The sequence below is a fragment of the Podarcis muralis genome, chromosome 7 (assembly GCF_964188315.1).
Source record: "Podarcis muralis chromosome 7, rPodMur119.hap1.1, whole genome shotgun sequence".
NCBI lineage: Eukaryota > Metazoa > Chordata > Lepidosauria > Squamata > Lacertidae > Podarcis > Podarcis muralis.
In genome coordinates, this window is record NC_135661.1 from 63,652,857 (window position 1) to 63,667,940 (window position 15,084).

Below are 15,084 nucleotides of genomic sequence, written 5' to 3' on the forward strand. Positions count from 1 at the left end.
GCTCTATTACAAAACGGGCACCGTGTTTCAAGAGATGCGGAAGGAACCAAGGGAGGCCGGCCTCATCTCTCACAGGGCCGGGAGATGCCTTTGAAGGCGGCAGTGCGCATGCTCTGCCATTGTTGACATCCGGGTTCTTTCCCTCTGCTCAGTGCGTGTGGCTGCGTGTTTGCTGCTATCGCTGCGGGGAACGGGGCGTGCGGGGGGCGTCGCCACGCGCTCGGCCATGTCTCACGGGCACAGTCACGGCGGGGGCAGCTGTTGCCATAGCGGCGACCACGAAGAGCCTCCCGAGCGGCGCGGCCAGGCCTGGGGCCTTTACCTGCGCATCGACCGCGAGCGCCTGGAGTGCCTGAACGAGCGGAGGGAAGGCAGCGGGGCTCTTGTCTTCCGCGCCTGGGAAGACCGCGGGGACCGCCAGAAGGTCTGCCCTCCTTTTTTTGTCTCGCCTCGCGGAGCTGTTGTGGGGAGGAGGAGCTTGTGGACGTTTCGGTGCTGCTGAGCTGCAATTCCTACCAGGCCTCGCCATGGGCTGTGCCAGGGAGTTGTAGCTCGACAACACCTGGAGGGCGTTGGTGCAATGCACCAGCACAGGTTGCAACACTAGACCCCGTGTTGCTGAAGTACAACTCCTGACATCCCTGCATGGGAGCATCCAGGATTTATTTTTGGGGGAGGGGCAGGCTTTAGGTTAGGGGGTCAGAATCGAGTTGTCTTCGACGCAATTGTTCAGTTAGTTAATATTTATTTACTTGATGGGGGACACCTGCTCCTCCCCCTGGCTGTACCCATGCATCCCTATCATTGGCCATCTGGCTGAGTCTGATGAGAGTTGGAGTCCAGCAACATCTGGAGGGCCACAGGGCTCCCCATATCTGGCGTAGATATCGACCCAGCGAAGGTGCTGGTTACGGGGAGGGGCAGAGGGAGGGTCAAGGGTGTGTGTCAAATGCCCAGGCACTCACCCGCCCATTCATTGTTATTGGATGCATGTGGTAACTGCGCAGAAAGGTATTTTTCCACGTACGAATTATAACTCAGTTATGAAGTGGAAACTTTTAAAAAACCCTAAGCATTTTCCAGAGAGGTAACGGTGTTTATTCTGTTGCCGTAGAAACAAGGCTTATCTATTTAAGATATTTGTAAGCTGCCTCTTAGGTAAGCTATCTGAAGGTGGCTTCTTAACAGTATAAATTGAAAACCGGCATGCTTAGAAAACAAAAACTAGAGTTTTACCCGGAAAACCTATCAGGGAAAGTTGCAGCACTCAGGACGAACAGGCGAGTGTGAGGTGACATGATAGAAATTTATAAAATTATGCATCTCATTCAGGAAGTGGATAGGGCGGAAAACCATTTTCTTCCCTCAAAGCATTAGAACTCATGGACACCGAGTGAAGTTGAATGTTGGAAGATTCAGGACAAATAAAGTACTTTTTCATGCAACACATAGTTAATCTCCAGAACTCGCTCCCACAGGAGGTGGTGATGGCCACCAACTTGGATGGCTTTAAAAGAGGATGGGACAAATTTATGGAGATAAGGCTATCAGTAGCTACTAGCCATGATGGCTATGCTCTGCCTCCATGGTGATGCTTCTGTATACCAGTTTCTGGAAACTGCAGGAAGGGAGAGTGCTTTTGTTCTCGGGTCCTACTTGTGGGTTTCCCACAGGCATCTGGTTCTCGACTGTGAGAACAGGATGCTGGACTACATGGGTTATGGGCCTGATCCAGCAGCTCTTCTTATGAGGGTTCACAAATTTAATATGGCAAATAAGATTGACGGGAGTCTGCATGCTTACTATGAAAGTTAACTCCATCAATATAAATATAAATTACTTCAGAAGGCATACAGTATATTTAGGATGGGAACAGTAATGTGAAGCATGATGCTATTTTCCCATTAGAACTTGAACATATGAGACAAAGGGTTGAGGATGTCCAGTGTACTTTTCAGGTCAGAGAGAGATAAGACAGCCCTACTTTTAGAAGCAAAAACTTACTGGTTTCCAGTACTGTCTGTCAATGTACGTAATACATTGACTGTGAAGGGACAGGTCTTGTTACACCACCTGGTCCAGTCAGTTTGTGTATTGACTGGAAAGGGTCAGAGAGGTGGCTGTGCCATCTGGCACTATTGCTTATGTCTCCTGATAGATTCCCAGTGCACACTATGTTATAGGACTGTTTTATAGGTAGTTAAGTTGTACTTGCCTGTATTGGATTTAAAGTGCAAAGAGGTTTGAAAGAAGACAGACTTAGATTTGTATGTGTTTGCCTAGATGTCCAGAATTCTGTGCCTAGAAAATTACTGCATTCTGCAACTGAGATGAATTAAGGCAAATTATATATTTTCTGTCTGTGCACTTAAAATTCAGGTTTTGAAGTCACATAGAATTATCTGGGCAAGAATGGTATGGGCATAGAGAACAGGGTTAGACTGACAGCAGGTGTAGTCTGTGAGTCACAGTGCATTAGTTCTGGGAGGCATAAGAGATGGCCTCATCCCCAGGCTTCGAAATAGCCACCTGCTTGGGGTGGATCATTATTGCCTCCAGGAAATCCAAGAGGGTGGTCTTGCAGAGTGGAAGCAGATTCCTCCTCAATTTTTCAAATAGAAAATGAATAAGTAGCATAACTTTGTGTAGGTTGCTGAAATGTGCGGGCTGATGTAACATATGTGCATTTATTTGCAAGGCTTTCTTTCAGTTTATGTTGCTACTGCCCGGCTTACATGCATCCAGACTTTTCTTCTTAGCTGTGATGGCTAGGAACTTGTTCTTTAAAAATTACAACTTAAAAGTAGCCTCTGGTGTTCTCAAGGTGCCATGCAGGACAACATTTTTATTCACTGGATATAAATTTCCTTATATTAAATGGAGTTTTATGTTTCTTCTAGTTTGTAGAAAGCGATGATGATGAAGAGCTTTTGTTTAATATTCCGTAAGTACCTATTTTGCATGAGTGCATGATTTATTGACATTCACGTCTCTCCATGTTCAGTGCTGTTTTTTCCTCACTCTTGAAATGTAACTTGAAATGCAGAGCATCTGGTTGGCAGTCAAGCTGTAAGAGGTAATTTTGGAAGATGGCTACTATAATTTTATTTTTGTTTCTACCTGATTTTCAGGAAAGACTGGCTTTCAAAGCAGGTTGCAATTAAAAATCCACAAAAAGAGTGATATGTTAGGGATATGTGAAGTGTTTATGGCACTCTCCAGCAGCTGATGCCATAATAGACATTTCAGAGGGGGGTGCAGAAGGAGCTGTGGGTAGACTGGGTGGCAGTATGACTGGTGGTAAAGATGGCAACCCACAGCAGCAGTCTTTCCAATGTTCTGAAGAGTCATCGGACAATGTTGAAGGTGTGACATTTTTACTGCAAGATTTTAATCATATGAGTACAGATTTTGTTACACTTTAGTACACCACCTAGGAATCTTCTGGGTTGTTAAAAAATGCTTTAAATCTACTGTACTTGGAAAACTAGCAATCTGTCTCTTGTTGCAGTTTTACCGGCAATGTGAAACTAAAAGGGATAATTGTGATGGGAGACAATGATGACACACACCCATCAGAAATGAGACTGTAAGTGGGGCTGAAGGCGAAATATTTTGTGGAGGAACTGTTGTGCTGTGCAAATGCCTAATCCTACCAAGACAATAACTGAGTGGTTATTCTTATTTTTTTTTTGCTTTAGCTCTTCTATTATTCTAGTCAATACTGGCCACTGTGTAGCTTGCAGTAAACGGTTAAGTTCAGTAAATTTGAAATTGCCCATGCCCAAATTCTGTGCCCGAAGAACTGTCTTTCTTTACTCTCATAACTTCCAGGTCATCATATAGCAGTGACAGCAGAAGCTACAATTGGCAGAATTTGTCAAGATCTGGCTTCTATACTAATACGTGCTCCTCCCTTGCTTTCCTGCCACTGCTGAATGGTCCCTGTGCCCCAGTCCTACGTAGGAGAAAGTAGGAGAGTGCCTCCCATTCTTCAGCTCCTTCTTTCCTCAGGTGTCTGCTTTGTCCCATTTCCTTCTAACCATCTTGCCACTTGGCTAGCCTTCCTTCCACTCCCACCTCACCTTGGTAGTACATAGTGTACTTAATGTTTCCCTCTTCGCACCTTTGTCGCCTCTGAACAAAATACAGGATGCTAGTTCTTAGGTGGAGCCCATAAAAATAGGGCCATACAAATAAAAGCTTATGATATGACCTGTGGTACCCCCTAGAAATCATACATAGATCCCTCACATTCATCAGGAAGAGTGCATGTTTTAACACTCCTGTGTACAACTGTGAAGACTGAAACTGTAGAATCATGAGAGACGTCTTTAGTATTGCAGTGGGATATTGTTGCTTTGGCTGTGTGCTTTAGGCAAATTGGCATTTGGCTTTGCTGTCATGGCATTTGCAGGTTGGTGCCCTTAGCAGTTGGGTGCAGGAGCTTCGCAAGTAGCTTGCCATTCTGTCATCTGTGGTGGTTTGAGGGCAGAGTCGCAAAGGAACAGGAAGTTGGTGAATTGGGGATGTGGCTGAAGATTCATAAATTGCTAACATTTATTAAATCAGTATTTCCCCTAGGTAGCAATGTTGGTACTACTGATCTACCAGCCCAGTTACTCAGAGATCCATGAGTTGTAGTTCCTTTCTTTTTCAATAGGAGGAGCAGTTTCCTTTTCTAAGCAGTACATTAGGGCTGTACTGTAGTCTTCAACTATTTCAGACCTGGGACTCACCTTCAACTCAATATGCATTTGGGGACGTATCTCTTATTTTTTTTTTTACTACATACAGGTAACTCACATCTATGCTAATTTTAATTACACTATCATAGCTTTGTGTGGGTTGGTAAGGGAAATGATTAAGTAAATGGAGAGCGGAGGAAACCCACTCTCCATTTATTTATTCCCCCCACCTGTGCAAAGCTGCATTTGTGGGCTTACCATGCTTTGGGTAAGCAGTGCAAGGGCCCTGGAAGCATCCCAGAGCCCTTGCACCTCCTTCCCAGAGCCAGATAAGTGAGGCACTGGGCTTTGGGAATGAGGCATGAGGGCTCTGGCAGGGTCCTAGAGTCCTCCCACCTCCTTCCCAAAGGTGGGCAAGTAGTGCTGGAGCTTGCAGGGGGGCTGACTCTGGGGGTTCATGACTTAATTTATTTTTGTGTATATGCATAGCCCTGATATAAGATGAAAGTTACCTGTACTTTCAGGGTAGTATTTCAGCTGTTGTGACCTACCTTAGATCTGTCTGTGACCCAGCAGTGGATCCCAACCCACCAGTGGAGGACCAGTGGAATGGAGCAGGGTATCCATTGTAGTGCCCTCCAGATGTTGACAAACTACAGTTTCCATCATGCCTGATTTTTGGCCATGCTGGTTGTGGCTAATGGGAGTTGTAGCTCAAAAACATATGCAGCTCCAAAACACAATATTAGGCTGCCTTTGCAATAGATAGACTTAAAGCATGTCAATCAATCAATCTTTATTACCGTCCAGAGACCCAACAAATCATTACAAATACACAGTTCATACTTAGAGCATGTCTTAAGCCAGCCTTCTCCAACCTGGTTCCTTCCTGGTGGTGGTGGGTTACAGATCTTGCCCCCCTGACCTTTGGCCATGGTGCATGGGAATGATGGCCATAGCAGTCCCAAACAGTTGGAGGGCACCAGGATGTGAAAAATAACTTGTTTTTGTCTTCTGATTTCTCCGTTTGTGTGGTGCTCCTAGCAGTTGGGCTATGTTTCGCAGTACAAAGCCAAATTACTACAGTGGTTGGGATATGTAAGCAAACTTTGAATTTGTGCAGGATGACCTTTGCTGTTGTCTTGTATTTATTTCAGCTTTAAGAACATTCCTCACATGTCTTTTGGTGATACCGCCAGAGAACCAGATCAGATGTTCAGCCTGAATCGTGACGTTACTGGAGAACTGGAATATCCTACAAAGTGAGTCATTGCTCAACTCTCACAGGGGATGTGCAGAACTCCCTTGTTTTGAAACTGGAAACAAATATTCAACCTGTGCCTCAACACCATCTCTCTTATAGTTCTCCATGTACCAGATGTCAGGACCTTCTCTTTTGAACTATAATCTGTCGTGTTCTTGAGCATAAGGAGCCATGGCAGTTAAATTGGTTAATATTTCTACTGTGCAGACATGCTTGGTGTAAGAAACGGAACATAAAGAGAAGGGCAACTGTTTTATTTCCAGACTGATTCTTAATTATATTTTATTTTCTGGTATAGCTCACAAACAGCATTTTTGCCACTGCTGTCAAAAATGTGGTATGGTGCTTAATTGCTGCTCCTGAAGCGTATGTGTTGGGTGGGAACTAAGCACCACAGCTGGATACATGCAAATTAATAAAGAAGTCAAAGAAGGGAAGTTAACGATACCTAGACTGTAGAGAAGCTTTTTCCTTACCCAGCTTCTTCTTGAGCTTTCTTCTGCAATTGAGGATTAGAGAGTCTTTTGTGACTGGAGAAGACTTGAAATGTAGCAAAAGCTATCCATCATGGGGCTTTGGCCTCCTGTTTGTGTGACACCCATTAACTGTCATCATTTTCTCCCATTTCCTTTTGTGATATTATAATTAGTTATTATTGATGTGATGTTTTGCCATTACAACAGAACAAAGGTGATACGTATTATTTTCTGGAACAAAAAACCACAGGAAATTTAAGGGTGAGGAAAGTTGCAGCCCTGGTTTTGAAGTAATTCAATTTCTGAATTAACTTCCCAAGGTGACATAATCCCCCATGTGCCCCAGAAGAGGAAAGGCAGGAAGAAGAATATAGTAGGTTGGTTGTGTTGCTGAACAGACAAAACTGGAATTTCAGAGAGTTGGAAGCCTTCTAAACGGGGCGGGGGGTACTATGACGCATAAATAGGCACAACGGTCTCTAAATGTGATCGGTAGTGTAGTCACTGAAAAATCCCAACGATCAAGAAGTGAATTGAGTGGCTTTAAGGGGCAGAATCTGATAGAGGAGTATTTCAGTAAGGGATCAGGCATTGGTAGGTCTCTCCCAGAAAAGAAAGATAGCACCAGTGACAAGTGTGCCCTGATTGGTTTGCTGAAACAGCCAAAAATGCTCTAACTGCTGCTGCAATCCAGGAAGTTAAGGTGACCCCTTTCTCCCTTCAGGCTTTGCCAGTTCCTGAGCTTGTGTCTCAGTCTGGAGTTGGTAGAGACAGTGACCCCAAAAAACTGTTTTTCTATCCCTATGTGATTATTACTCCAGAGACCAGAATGCAATCTCTTGCGTGTGTGTAATGAGAATTGTATATTCAGAATACCAAATTTCTTTTTTGTTTCAGAATTGCTCGCTTCTCAAATGTTTATCATCTGTCCATCCACATCTCCAAGAACTTTGGTGCTGAGACAACGAAGATCTTTTACATAGGCCTGAGGGGAGAATGGACAGAAGTAAGGAGCCAAGATGACAAATGGAAAAAGTGTGCAGTTATGAGGAAAGAGGGCCATGCAGAGCTTCTTAAATTTGTATAAATTATCAATAGAGATAGAAAAACAAGACAGCCCTAGCCCACGTGCTTCTAGATCAGTACACAATAAAAAAGGAAAAAGAGATGTGGGGTGGGGGGCAGGGAAGGGAAGGGAAGGGAAGGGAAGCAAACAAAGATAGATCTTGTGCCAGCAGGAAGGCCACCAAGGATACTGTTACTTATTTATAAAATTTCTATACCGTCCTTCATCACTGGAGAGTTTATAATAGCAGGATACAAGTCAAATTACATACAATTCTGTATGTAATTCTGTCTGGGCAGAGGCTCCAGGGTGGGTGCAAAATCAATGTGACAACCTTGGATTTTGTATATTTGAATGACTTCTAGCTGTTGTCTGCTGTTGTTAGTGGCTAGTGGAAAAGAGCATATGAAAGTCTGTGCTTAAGGTACATCCATAGTAAAACATTAACAAGGTTTAAATGCAACTATTGCATTCTAGTAGGTGCCCACCACTTATGGTTCTTAGTGCTATTTGCTGTGGTAATGATGAGTATGACGTATACCCAAGCCATGCAGATGAGTCCACAAAAGCTGCTATCCCGTTGAGCTTGCTTGACTTCCTGAAGGTTACTTGTTACTTTTAGCACGTTGTATAAGGGAGCCACCCTTCTGTTAAAAAAAGAAGAAGAAGAAGCTTTCCTGCCTTGTCACATCTTGATGCATCTTATGTCTCACAGATGACTCAATGAGTGGCTGTTTGCAGAGATGCCACTTTTATATACTTGCCACTTGATTGCTACAAATCTGGCCCCAGGCTCTCTGTGCAGGATGTGTTTCAGTTATGTGGAAGATCTGTCCTAGGATCTAAAGCAGAGATTCCTTAGATGGGCAGCTTGTCTTCAATCCCACCTCTGGGTTGCTCCAAATTAGGGTATGATTGTAAACAAAGCAGTTGTAGCTGTTTTGCTGGTTTTCCCTAGCGCAGAGCTCTGCCAGGTTAAAGCAGCCACTGACTTGTCTTGACAATCCTGCCATTTTTCACTGCACACAGCATACCTGAATGATGATAAGGCATGCTAGACTTTGAGGGGACAAGACATGAAAAGAGTCATCACTGCATCCCCAAAGGGGTAGGTTAGCATCATCTTAAAACTCATCAAAGCATGCACAGGTCACTCAAGGAATCTTTGCGTAGTGAGTATTCTAGGGAAAACGTATGGTGGAAGAGAAGGTCCTGCTAAATGGAAATTGTATCAAAGGACTGCTCTGGCTTTCGCCAATTCTCAACTTTACTGCGTTGCATCTTAGCAAGTCTTTTGTCTTTCCTGTACAGCCTCATCAACATGAAGTGACCATCTGCAACTATGAAGCAGCAGCGAACCCAGCTGACCACAAAATTGATCAGTTCACACCGGAGACGCACTTCATTTCCTAAGTGGTTTGTGCACCACCAGACTGCTGTGGAGGCTTGGAAGACTGTCAAACACTTGAGGCTATAAGGAGCATTGTAGTGTTCATTCTTTTGTGGGTGTGGGTGTGGCTGCTTTGGTAAAGCAGGGCACTAAATGCTGGCAATTAGGTACCAATTATTATACCATTGCTAAGGACAATCATGGCTTGAGATCTTACAAATATTGAAGGAGTAGGTTTTGGAAATATTGGCCTTTGCCTGCCTGTAACACGGTTGTCTCAACTATGTTGTATCTGTCAGGGCAGAAGTTGTTTTTTTCAGTCAGTGATCTTCCTGTTCAGTTGCTGCTTCTGCTGGCAATACATAAAGGTGTGAGGCTGGTGGAAGACTTGGTCTGGGAGTGTTGTATCATCTGAGATTCTGTTCTGCCTCTTGAATGTACTTTATACAGGGGGATAAGTTATTGGTGTTCTATTTTTTTTTTAAAATATTTTTTATTGAGTTTCTTTTCTTAGGGTCATAGACACAAGATCGAAGCAAGAAAATACTAGAAACAAAAACAAAGAAAAATGATAAAAAGATTATTACAATCCAACTTTCAACAGTTTTTCCAATATTCCAAATGGACTTCCCCACATCCTCACGACTCTGCGTTCTTTGCAATAAAAGTTTCAGCAATTTGTTACCTTGTTTCTTAACTTACTGTATCTTTCAGTTATTATGTTTCTAATTCACAATATTATATCCCAACTTTGTACATTTAAAGTTAACATAATAAAATTGTTTCATATTTACCACCTCTTTTTTCTTGTCTTAATTTTCAGTTTACCTAATCAAGTTGCTAAAAGCAAAAATTTCCTAATCGTGCGTATTTCTTAACATTCGTACAACTTATAATGTTTTTGCAAATAGTCCTTAAATTTTTTCCAGTCCTCTTCCATTGTTTCCTCCCCCAAATCTCGGATTCTGCCAGTCATTTCAGCCAAAGTTATTGGTGTTCTAGATGAGCTCTTGGCTAATTTCAAAAGTTAATGTGACTTGTACATGGCAGTATTCATTTGGTTGTGCTCCAGAGAGTGCACCAAAGTACTGCATGCTTCTCCATGAATATCATCCAGTAAGCTGCTTGCCAAAATGCAACAGTTTCAACTGTGCATCTAAAACCTGAAGAGGGGTGTCTCTCTCCTGGGCTTAACTTTCTAACCAATGTGGCTTAATTTTTTCTAATAAACATGGCAAAGAACGTGTATGTCCCTTGCTTATATCATTTTTTATTTTTTTTACTCTCCAAGCAGGAAATCTGCCCTTAGTGCCTGACACAATTGACTGGTACAAAATAAATGTGGAGGAGTACAAAGAGCACAAGAAGAGCCCTGCTGGATCAGATTAAAGGCCTGGCTAGTCCAGTTTTTGGTTCTCACAGTGGCCAACCAGATGCCTCTCGGAAGTCCACAGGCAGGGCAATGGGGAAATAAAATAGTACGGAAGGGTGAGATTTATGGCCCGCTGTCAGCATTAGAGTTTTGTTGACAACAGTAGATTTTTAAAAAATCTTTCCCCCCTGCAATGCAGGAATCTCAGCTAAAGCATCCATGACAGATGGCCATCCAACCTCTGCTTTAAAACCTCCCTATCATCACAACATTTATATTCCACCTTTCTTTCAAGGAGCTCGAGGTGGTGTATGTGGTTTTCCCTCTCTCCAGGAGGCTAGGCCAAGAGAAAATGTGTAGTTCAAGATCAGTGATCTTCATGGATGATTGGGAATTTGAACCCTGATCTCCTTAGTCCTAGTCCAACATGCTAGTAGCCAGTTCTTAACTAAGGCTCAGCCTTAAACCCTTATAACAGATTATTCTCCATTGAACAGCAGGACTAAAGAGCACAATCCTGTGCATGTTTCCTGGCAAATGTCACTTTACATGTGCCAAAGTAATAAACCCTTTGTTGCCGCTGGGTATAAACAACAGCCAATCCAGTTTCCTGTACATTTTCAAAATATGTGTGCATTCAATGTCCACTTTATAGGCTAAAGATGTCAGCCCTTTTCCTGTTACACCTTAACATTTGATGAAGGGAGGGAAGAGGAGTATTTGTTTCATTGGTAGTGGTGGTTGTGAGCAAGTCCATTTGTTGGCATCCGTCTCAAGACAATGGAATGTGCCTCTGAGAGTAAAGTCAGACCATGGGACGCAAGCCTGCGCAGTGTGTATGAAGGTCCCAGGATGCCAAGACAACAAGAACTCGCTTTTGGTCTCACTGATGTGGTCCAATGGAAAGCAGAGCAGTACGTTTGGCACCAGCTTGGCTGCAGGAGATGCTGGAAGGGAAGGACGTGTACAAGGCACTATCCTGCCACCTTAGGGACTCCACTCGTGATTTGTGTAGGGTTTACTCCTTAGCCTTTTCTTCTCCCGAAGATATGCTGCAAGGTAACAGAGGTTTAGGATCAGTGTTTTCCTTCTAGATGGGCTACCTTCCCAGGTTAATGAACCCCATCTACCCCTCACTTTCCTCTACTGCGCACGTAGAAACTGTCTTATTGTCCGTTGGACCCACTTTTGACCTCATCCGCTCAATCCACTGTAGCCTGTCTTCACATGCAGAGGAAGTCCCTAACTCAACAAGGGTTTGAGACCCATGGGCTACCCTCACCTGGTTTAGCCAGTCAGTGGAAGCAGTTCCCAGGGTGCGGCCACTGTTGCATGCTGACAGCTTCTAGCAGCTATGAGAGCTAAGTGCAGGGTGGGGACCAAAGGTGGACAAACTACCCACCACCCACTACCAATTAGCCTTTTTCATCTCAGCACATAAATGAAAATAAGTAATCTTGTTACTGTTGAACAATTGTGTCAGAAGTCCTTGCCGATTCCCCATCCCCTCTCCTCTTCTTCCTAAATGTTTAAACCAATTCATAAACCAAGAACTTATAAATTGACCACTAATAATGAAACACGTTGTAGATATTTTTCCACGTTTATTATGCTATTTTTGTGATATACAAATGACATGAGAAAACTTGGCATACTTGTTTGTATAACATTATTCTTGTTTATAAAACCCAATTAAAAGAAGTAGTCATTGCCGATCTACGGTTGCACCAGCAGATCCTAATCTATCTTTCGTGGGCATACCCATTGCGAATAGGTGTGGGATGTTAAATTCACAGGAAAGGATCGCCCTCTAACCTGGTATGCTCAGTATGGTCACCTGGTCAGACTTTCAAAATCAAGTCAGGCAAAATTTATCCTGCTAACTCGATACAGTTAGCAGGCACGTGCTACCATTAAGTACAGTATGTGTGACGTTATTATGACTAACGGCTGATACCAAGAGCGCAAAAATAATTAGCAACGCCAACGCTGCTGTTCACCATAATAATTATGAATTGGCCATGGCATCAAATGCTATAATCCCCATTACCAAGACCCACCCAAAAAAAGAGCTGCTATTTCAAATATAGTGGTACCTCGGGTTAAGTACTTAATTCGTTCCGGAGGTCCGTTCTTAACCTGAAACTGTTCTTAATCTGAAGCACCACTTTAGCTAATGGGGCCTCCTGCTGCTGCTGCGCCGCTGGAGCGCGATTTCTGTTCTCATCCTGAAGCAAAGTTCTTAACCCGAGGTACTATTTCTGGGTTAGCAGAGTCTGTAACCTGAAGCGTATGTAACCCGAGGTACCACTGTAATAACAGCAAAAAGCCATATGAAAATACTGAGCCATTTAATTTATGACACCGGCACGAAGAACCCCGCGGGTCGTTACTTCAGCCAACCAAGATGGCCGCGCCCCTCGAGGCTCCTCTTCCGGACTCAGTTCTTTCCAGCGGGATAGAGCGGCGCGCGACACTTCCGGCGGGGCCGAGGCTTGGGCGGACCCGCCCACCTCGCGCGCGCTGGCGGCGGCGGCGGCGGAAGTTCCGGAGCCGTCTGGTGAGCTCGAGAACTGACTGAATCCTCTTCAGTTGGAAGCCGGGTAGAAAGAGACAAGAGGAAGGAGGTGAGCGGGAGGGGGGGAGGGGAGCAATTAGAACCGGGGCCGTCCTCGAGGGGAGGGTCTCTTCGCCAAGGGGGCTTCTGTATGGGGAGAGGAGGAGGGTGGGCCGGTGTCTGCGTGAGCGGCGGGCTGTTGGTAGAAGTGGGGGGGGGGCGCGCGAAGGGGCCCAGGTCTGTGAGGTAAAGGGTTGGGGGAGGGCGCGGAGGGGGCGTGGGCTGGAGGGAGGCAGAGGGTGGGGCGGGCTGGAGGGAGGGTGTGGCCAGGAGGTGATACTCGCGAGGAGGGAAGGGGAGCTGAGAAAGTGGAAGAGGCTTTGAGGTACTGGATTTTTTGGGGGGGTGTCCAGGGGTTGCAGATGGGAAGAGGTCAGTGATGGAGGGTTAGGAGCACGAGGAGGTGCTAACATGGCCCAGATGCAATGGAAGAGATGAGAGAAAAATATGCACCTGCCAGGACTCCTTGTCATTCTGAGAGTTGTGTGTGTGTTTTTTTAAAGGTGTCCTGGCAGGTGCATATTTTTTCTCATCTCTTCCCAGTTTACATTTACATTTTCCTTTGATGTACAGGAGCTGCCCACCCTTCTCTTCCTTGGCATGGGCTCATCCTAAGAGGACAGGGGATGAGGAGGGGGAATGAGTGTGGGCAGGAAGAGGCAAGCAGTCGTGGGTAGAATGTGTGTGTGCAGATGAATGGGGGGGGGGAGGAATCTGGGTGGGACGCTAATAAGAATAAGGATAAGAACCAAAGCTGTGCCAAATCATAGGAGAGAAGTTAATTGCATGCTGCAGTATCTCATGCAAACTGTATTTTTATTGTGAGCAGTGACCTGAGTACCTTTAACTGCTTACAACCTTGCAAATAATAGATGATATTCACTCAGTTTCTATCTTCTACCTTATTCCGAGAACAAAAGTGGACAACACATTCATTATTAAAAGCATATATTGTCTTTTTTCCATTGCATAATAATGTCCAAAGTGAATTTTATCATAATAAAACAGTATGAAATAATAATAAACTAAGCAGCATAAAAACATAACGTTGATAACTAAAATAATATGATTCACCTGAACTCAAAGGCTTGTTGAAACAAAATAGCCATTACTACAATGTTGTATTGTGTAATAACTGTAGATTACATTGGAACTTTTGCCATCACACATCAATAGAAAATGGGTGTCTCTCATGGACTGGGTTCTTTAATATTTAAAGCGGGAGAGAGACATACATTCGTTAAGAAGGAATAATAACTTCGTTAGTTGTAAGTTGACCACAAGTTTGAATGTCTTAAACCTTAGTTAACCTACAGACTGATCTAACCATGTTTCCTTGGCATTCCAAGATTGCCTAAGATTGCAGTCAGCATGCCAGAAGTTTTAATTTGACACAAAAACTCAGTTTGTGAAAAACACATCGGAGTGATTTGTAAGTTAATTGATTCAGCAAGGCCAGAGTTTCCTGAGCAAGTTATAATGGAATCAAGCTGATGAGTTGTGGTTTTGGCTGAAGATGCACAGCACAGTGTTCTTCATTACAGTACACACAAGTCACATTGCTAGATCTGACTAGGAGCCCACTAATCATGCTGTCTTCAGCCAACTAAATGCTTCAAGATAGAACATGAAAGCAAGAGCCTTATCCTTTTGCCTTTCCAATTATCTGGTGCTCAGTTATACTCTCTTTAAACATGGAGGCTTTGCTGAACTTTTGTGGCTAAAAGTTTCTGTTAATCTTATCCTTCCATGCGTTTGTCTGATCCTTTTTAAAAACCATCTCAGTTGGCTATCAATCACTACTTCTGGCAGTAGCAAATCCTATCAGTTTATTTCATGTTGTGTTAAGTACTCAGGTCCATTTGCAAAGGTTGAAAGCACCACAGCAATAAATAGAATGTGTGGGAAAGGTTTGAAGGGAAGAGGATTTATTCTTAATACGTATAGTCCCTTTCCCCATACATCTCAGGCATGTAAAATGCTCCACATTGTAGCATGGAGGTTTGATAAACCATTTCCAGCTTGTTGGGCTATGTGTCCTATAAGAAATGAAGTATCTTTTTTACTATAGCATAGGAATTGATATCAGGGAAAGAACAACATATTTGTGTGAAATAGTGCTTAAAGAGTTGGCTTCTCTTTCCAAGCAACCATCTACTTATGACATCCTGTTCAGGAGGCACTAGGGAGAGACTTCTTTGAACCAGTAAA

General features: G+C 43.8%; 2 protein-coding genes and 1 long non-coding RNA gene across 5 annotated transcripts in view; 2 read left to right on the forward strand and 1 right to left on the reverse strand.

Moving 5' to 3' along the window:
• Positions 1 to 117: 117 nt before the first annotated feature.
• Positions 118 to 9,677, forward strand: PITHD1 (PITH domain containing 1). The gene is made up of 6 exons (XM_028738884.2): positions 118 to 424; positions 2,901 to 2,944; positions 3,512 to 3,589; positions 5,846 to 5,950; positions 7,326 to 7,434; positions 8,806 to 9,677. Exons 1-6 carry the CDS (start codon positions 227 to 229, stop codon positions 8,905 to 8,907), a joined length of 636 nt encoding a protein of 211 aa, XP_028594717.1. The 5' UTR covers positions 118 to 226; the 3' UTR covers positions 8,908 to 9,677.
• On the reverse strand, positions 9,370 to 12,752 carry LOC144328446 (uncharacterized). The gene is made up of 2 exons (XR_013393706.1): positions 11,539 to 12,752; positions 9,370 to 11,308 (listed from the first exon to the last, which is right to left on the reverse strand). It is a non-coding gene; the product is annotated as an uncharacterized LOC144328446 (long non-coding RNA).
• The window catches only part of LYPLA2 (lysophospholipase 2), a 25,008-nt gene continuing 22,648 nt past the window's right edge, over positions 12,725 to 15,084 (forward strand). Inside the window, exon 1 of one of the 3 annotated variants that reach the window (XM_028738881.2) lies at positions 12,725 to 12,883. The gene's annotated coding sequence lies outside the window, so the exon portion shown is untranslated. The remainder of the gene's footprint in view (positions 12,884 to 15,084) is intronic. The other 2 variants (XM_077931958.1, XM_077931957.1) reach the window with 2 other exon arrangements.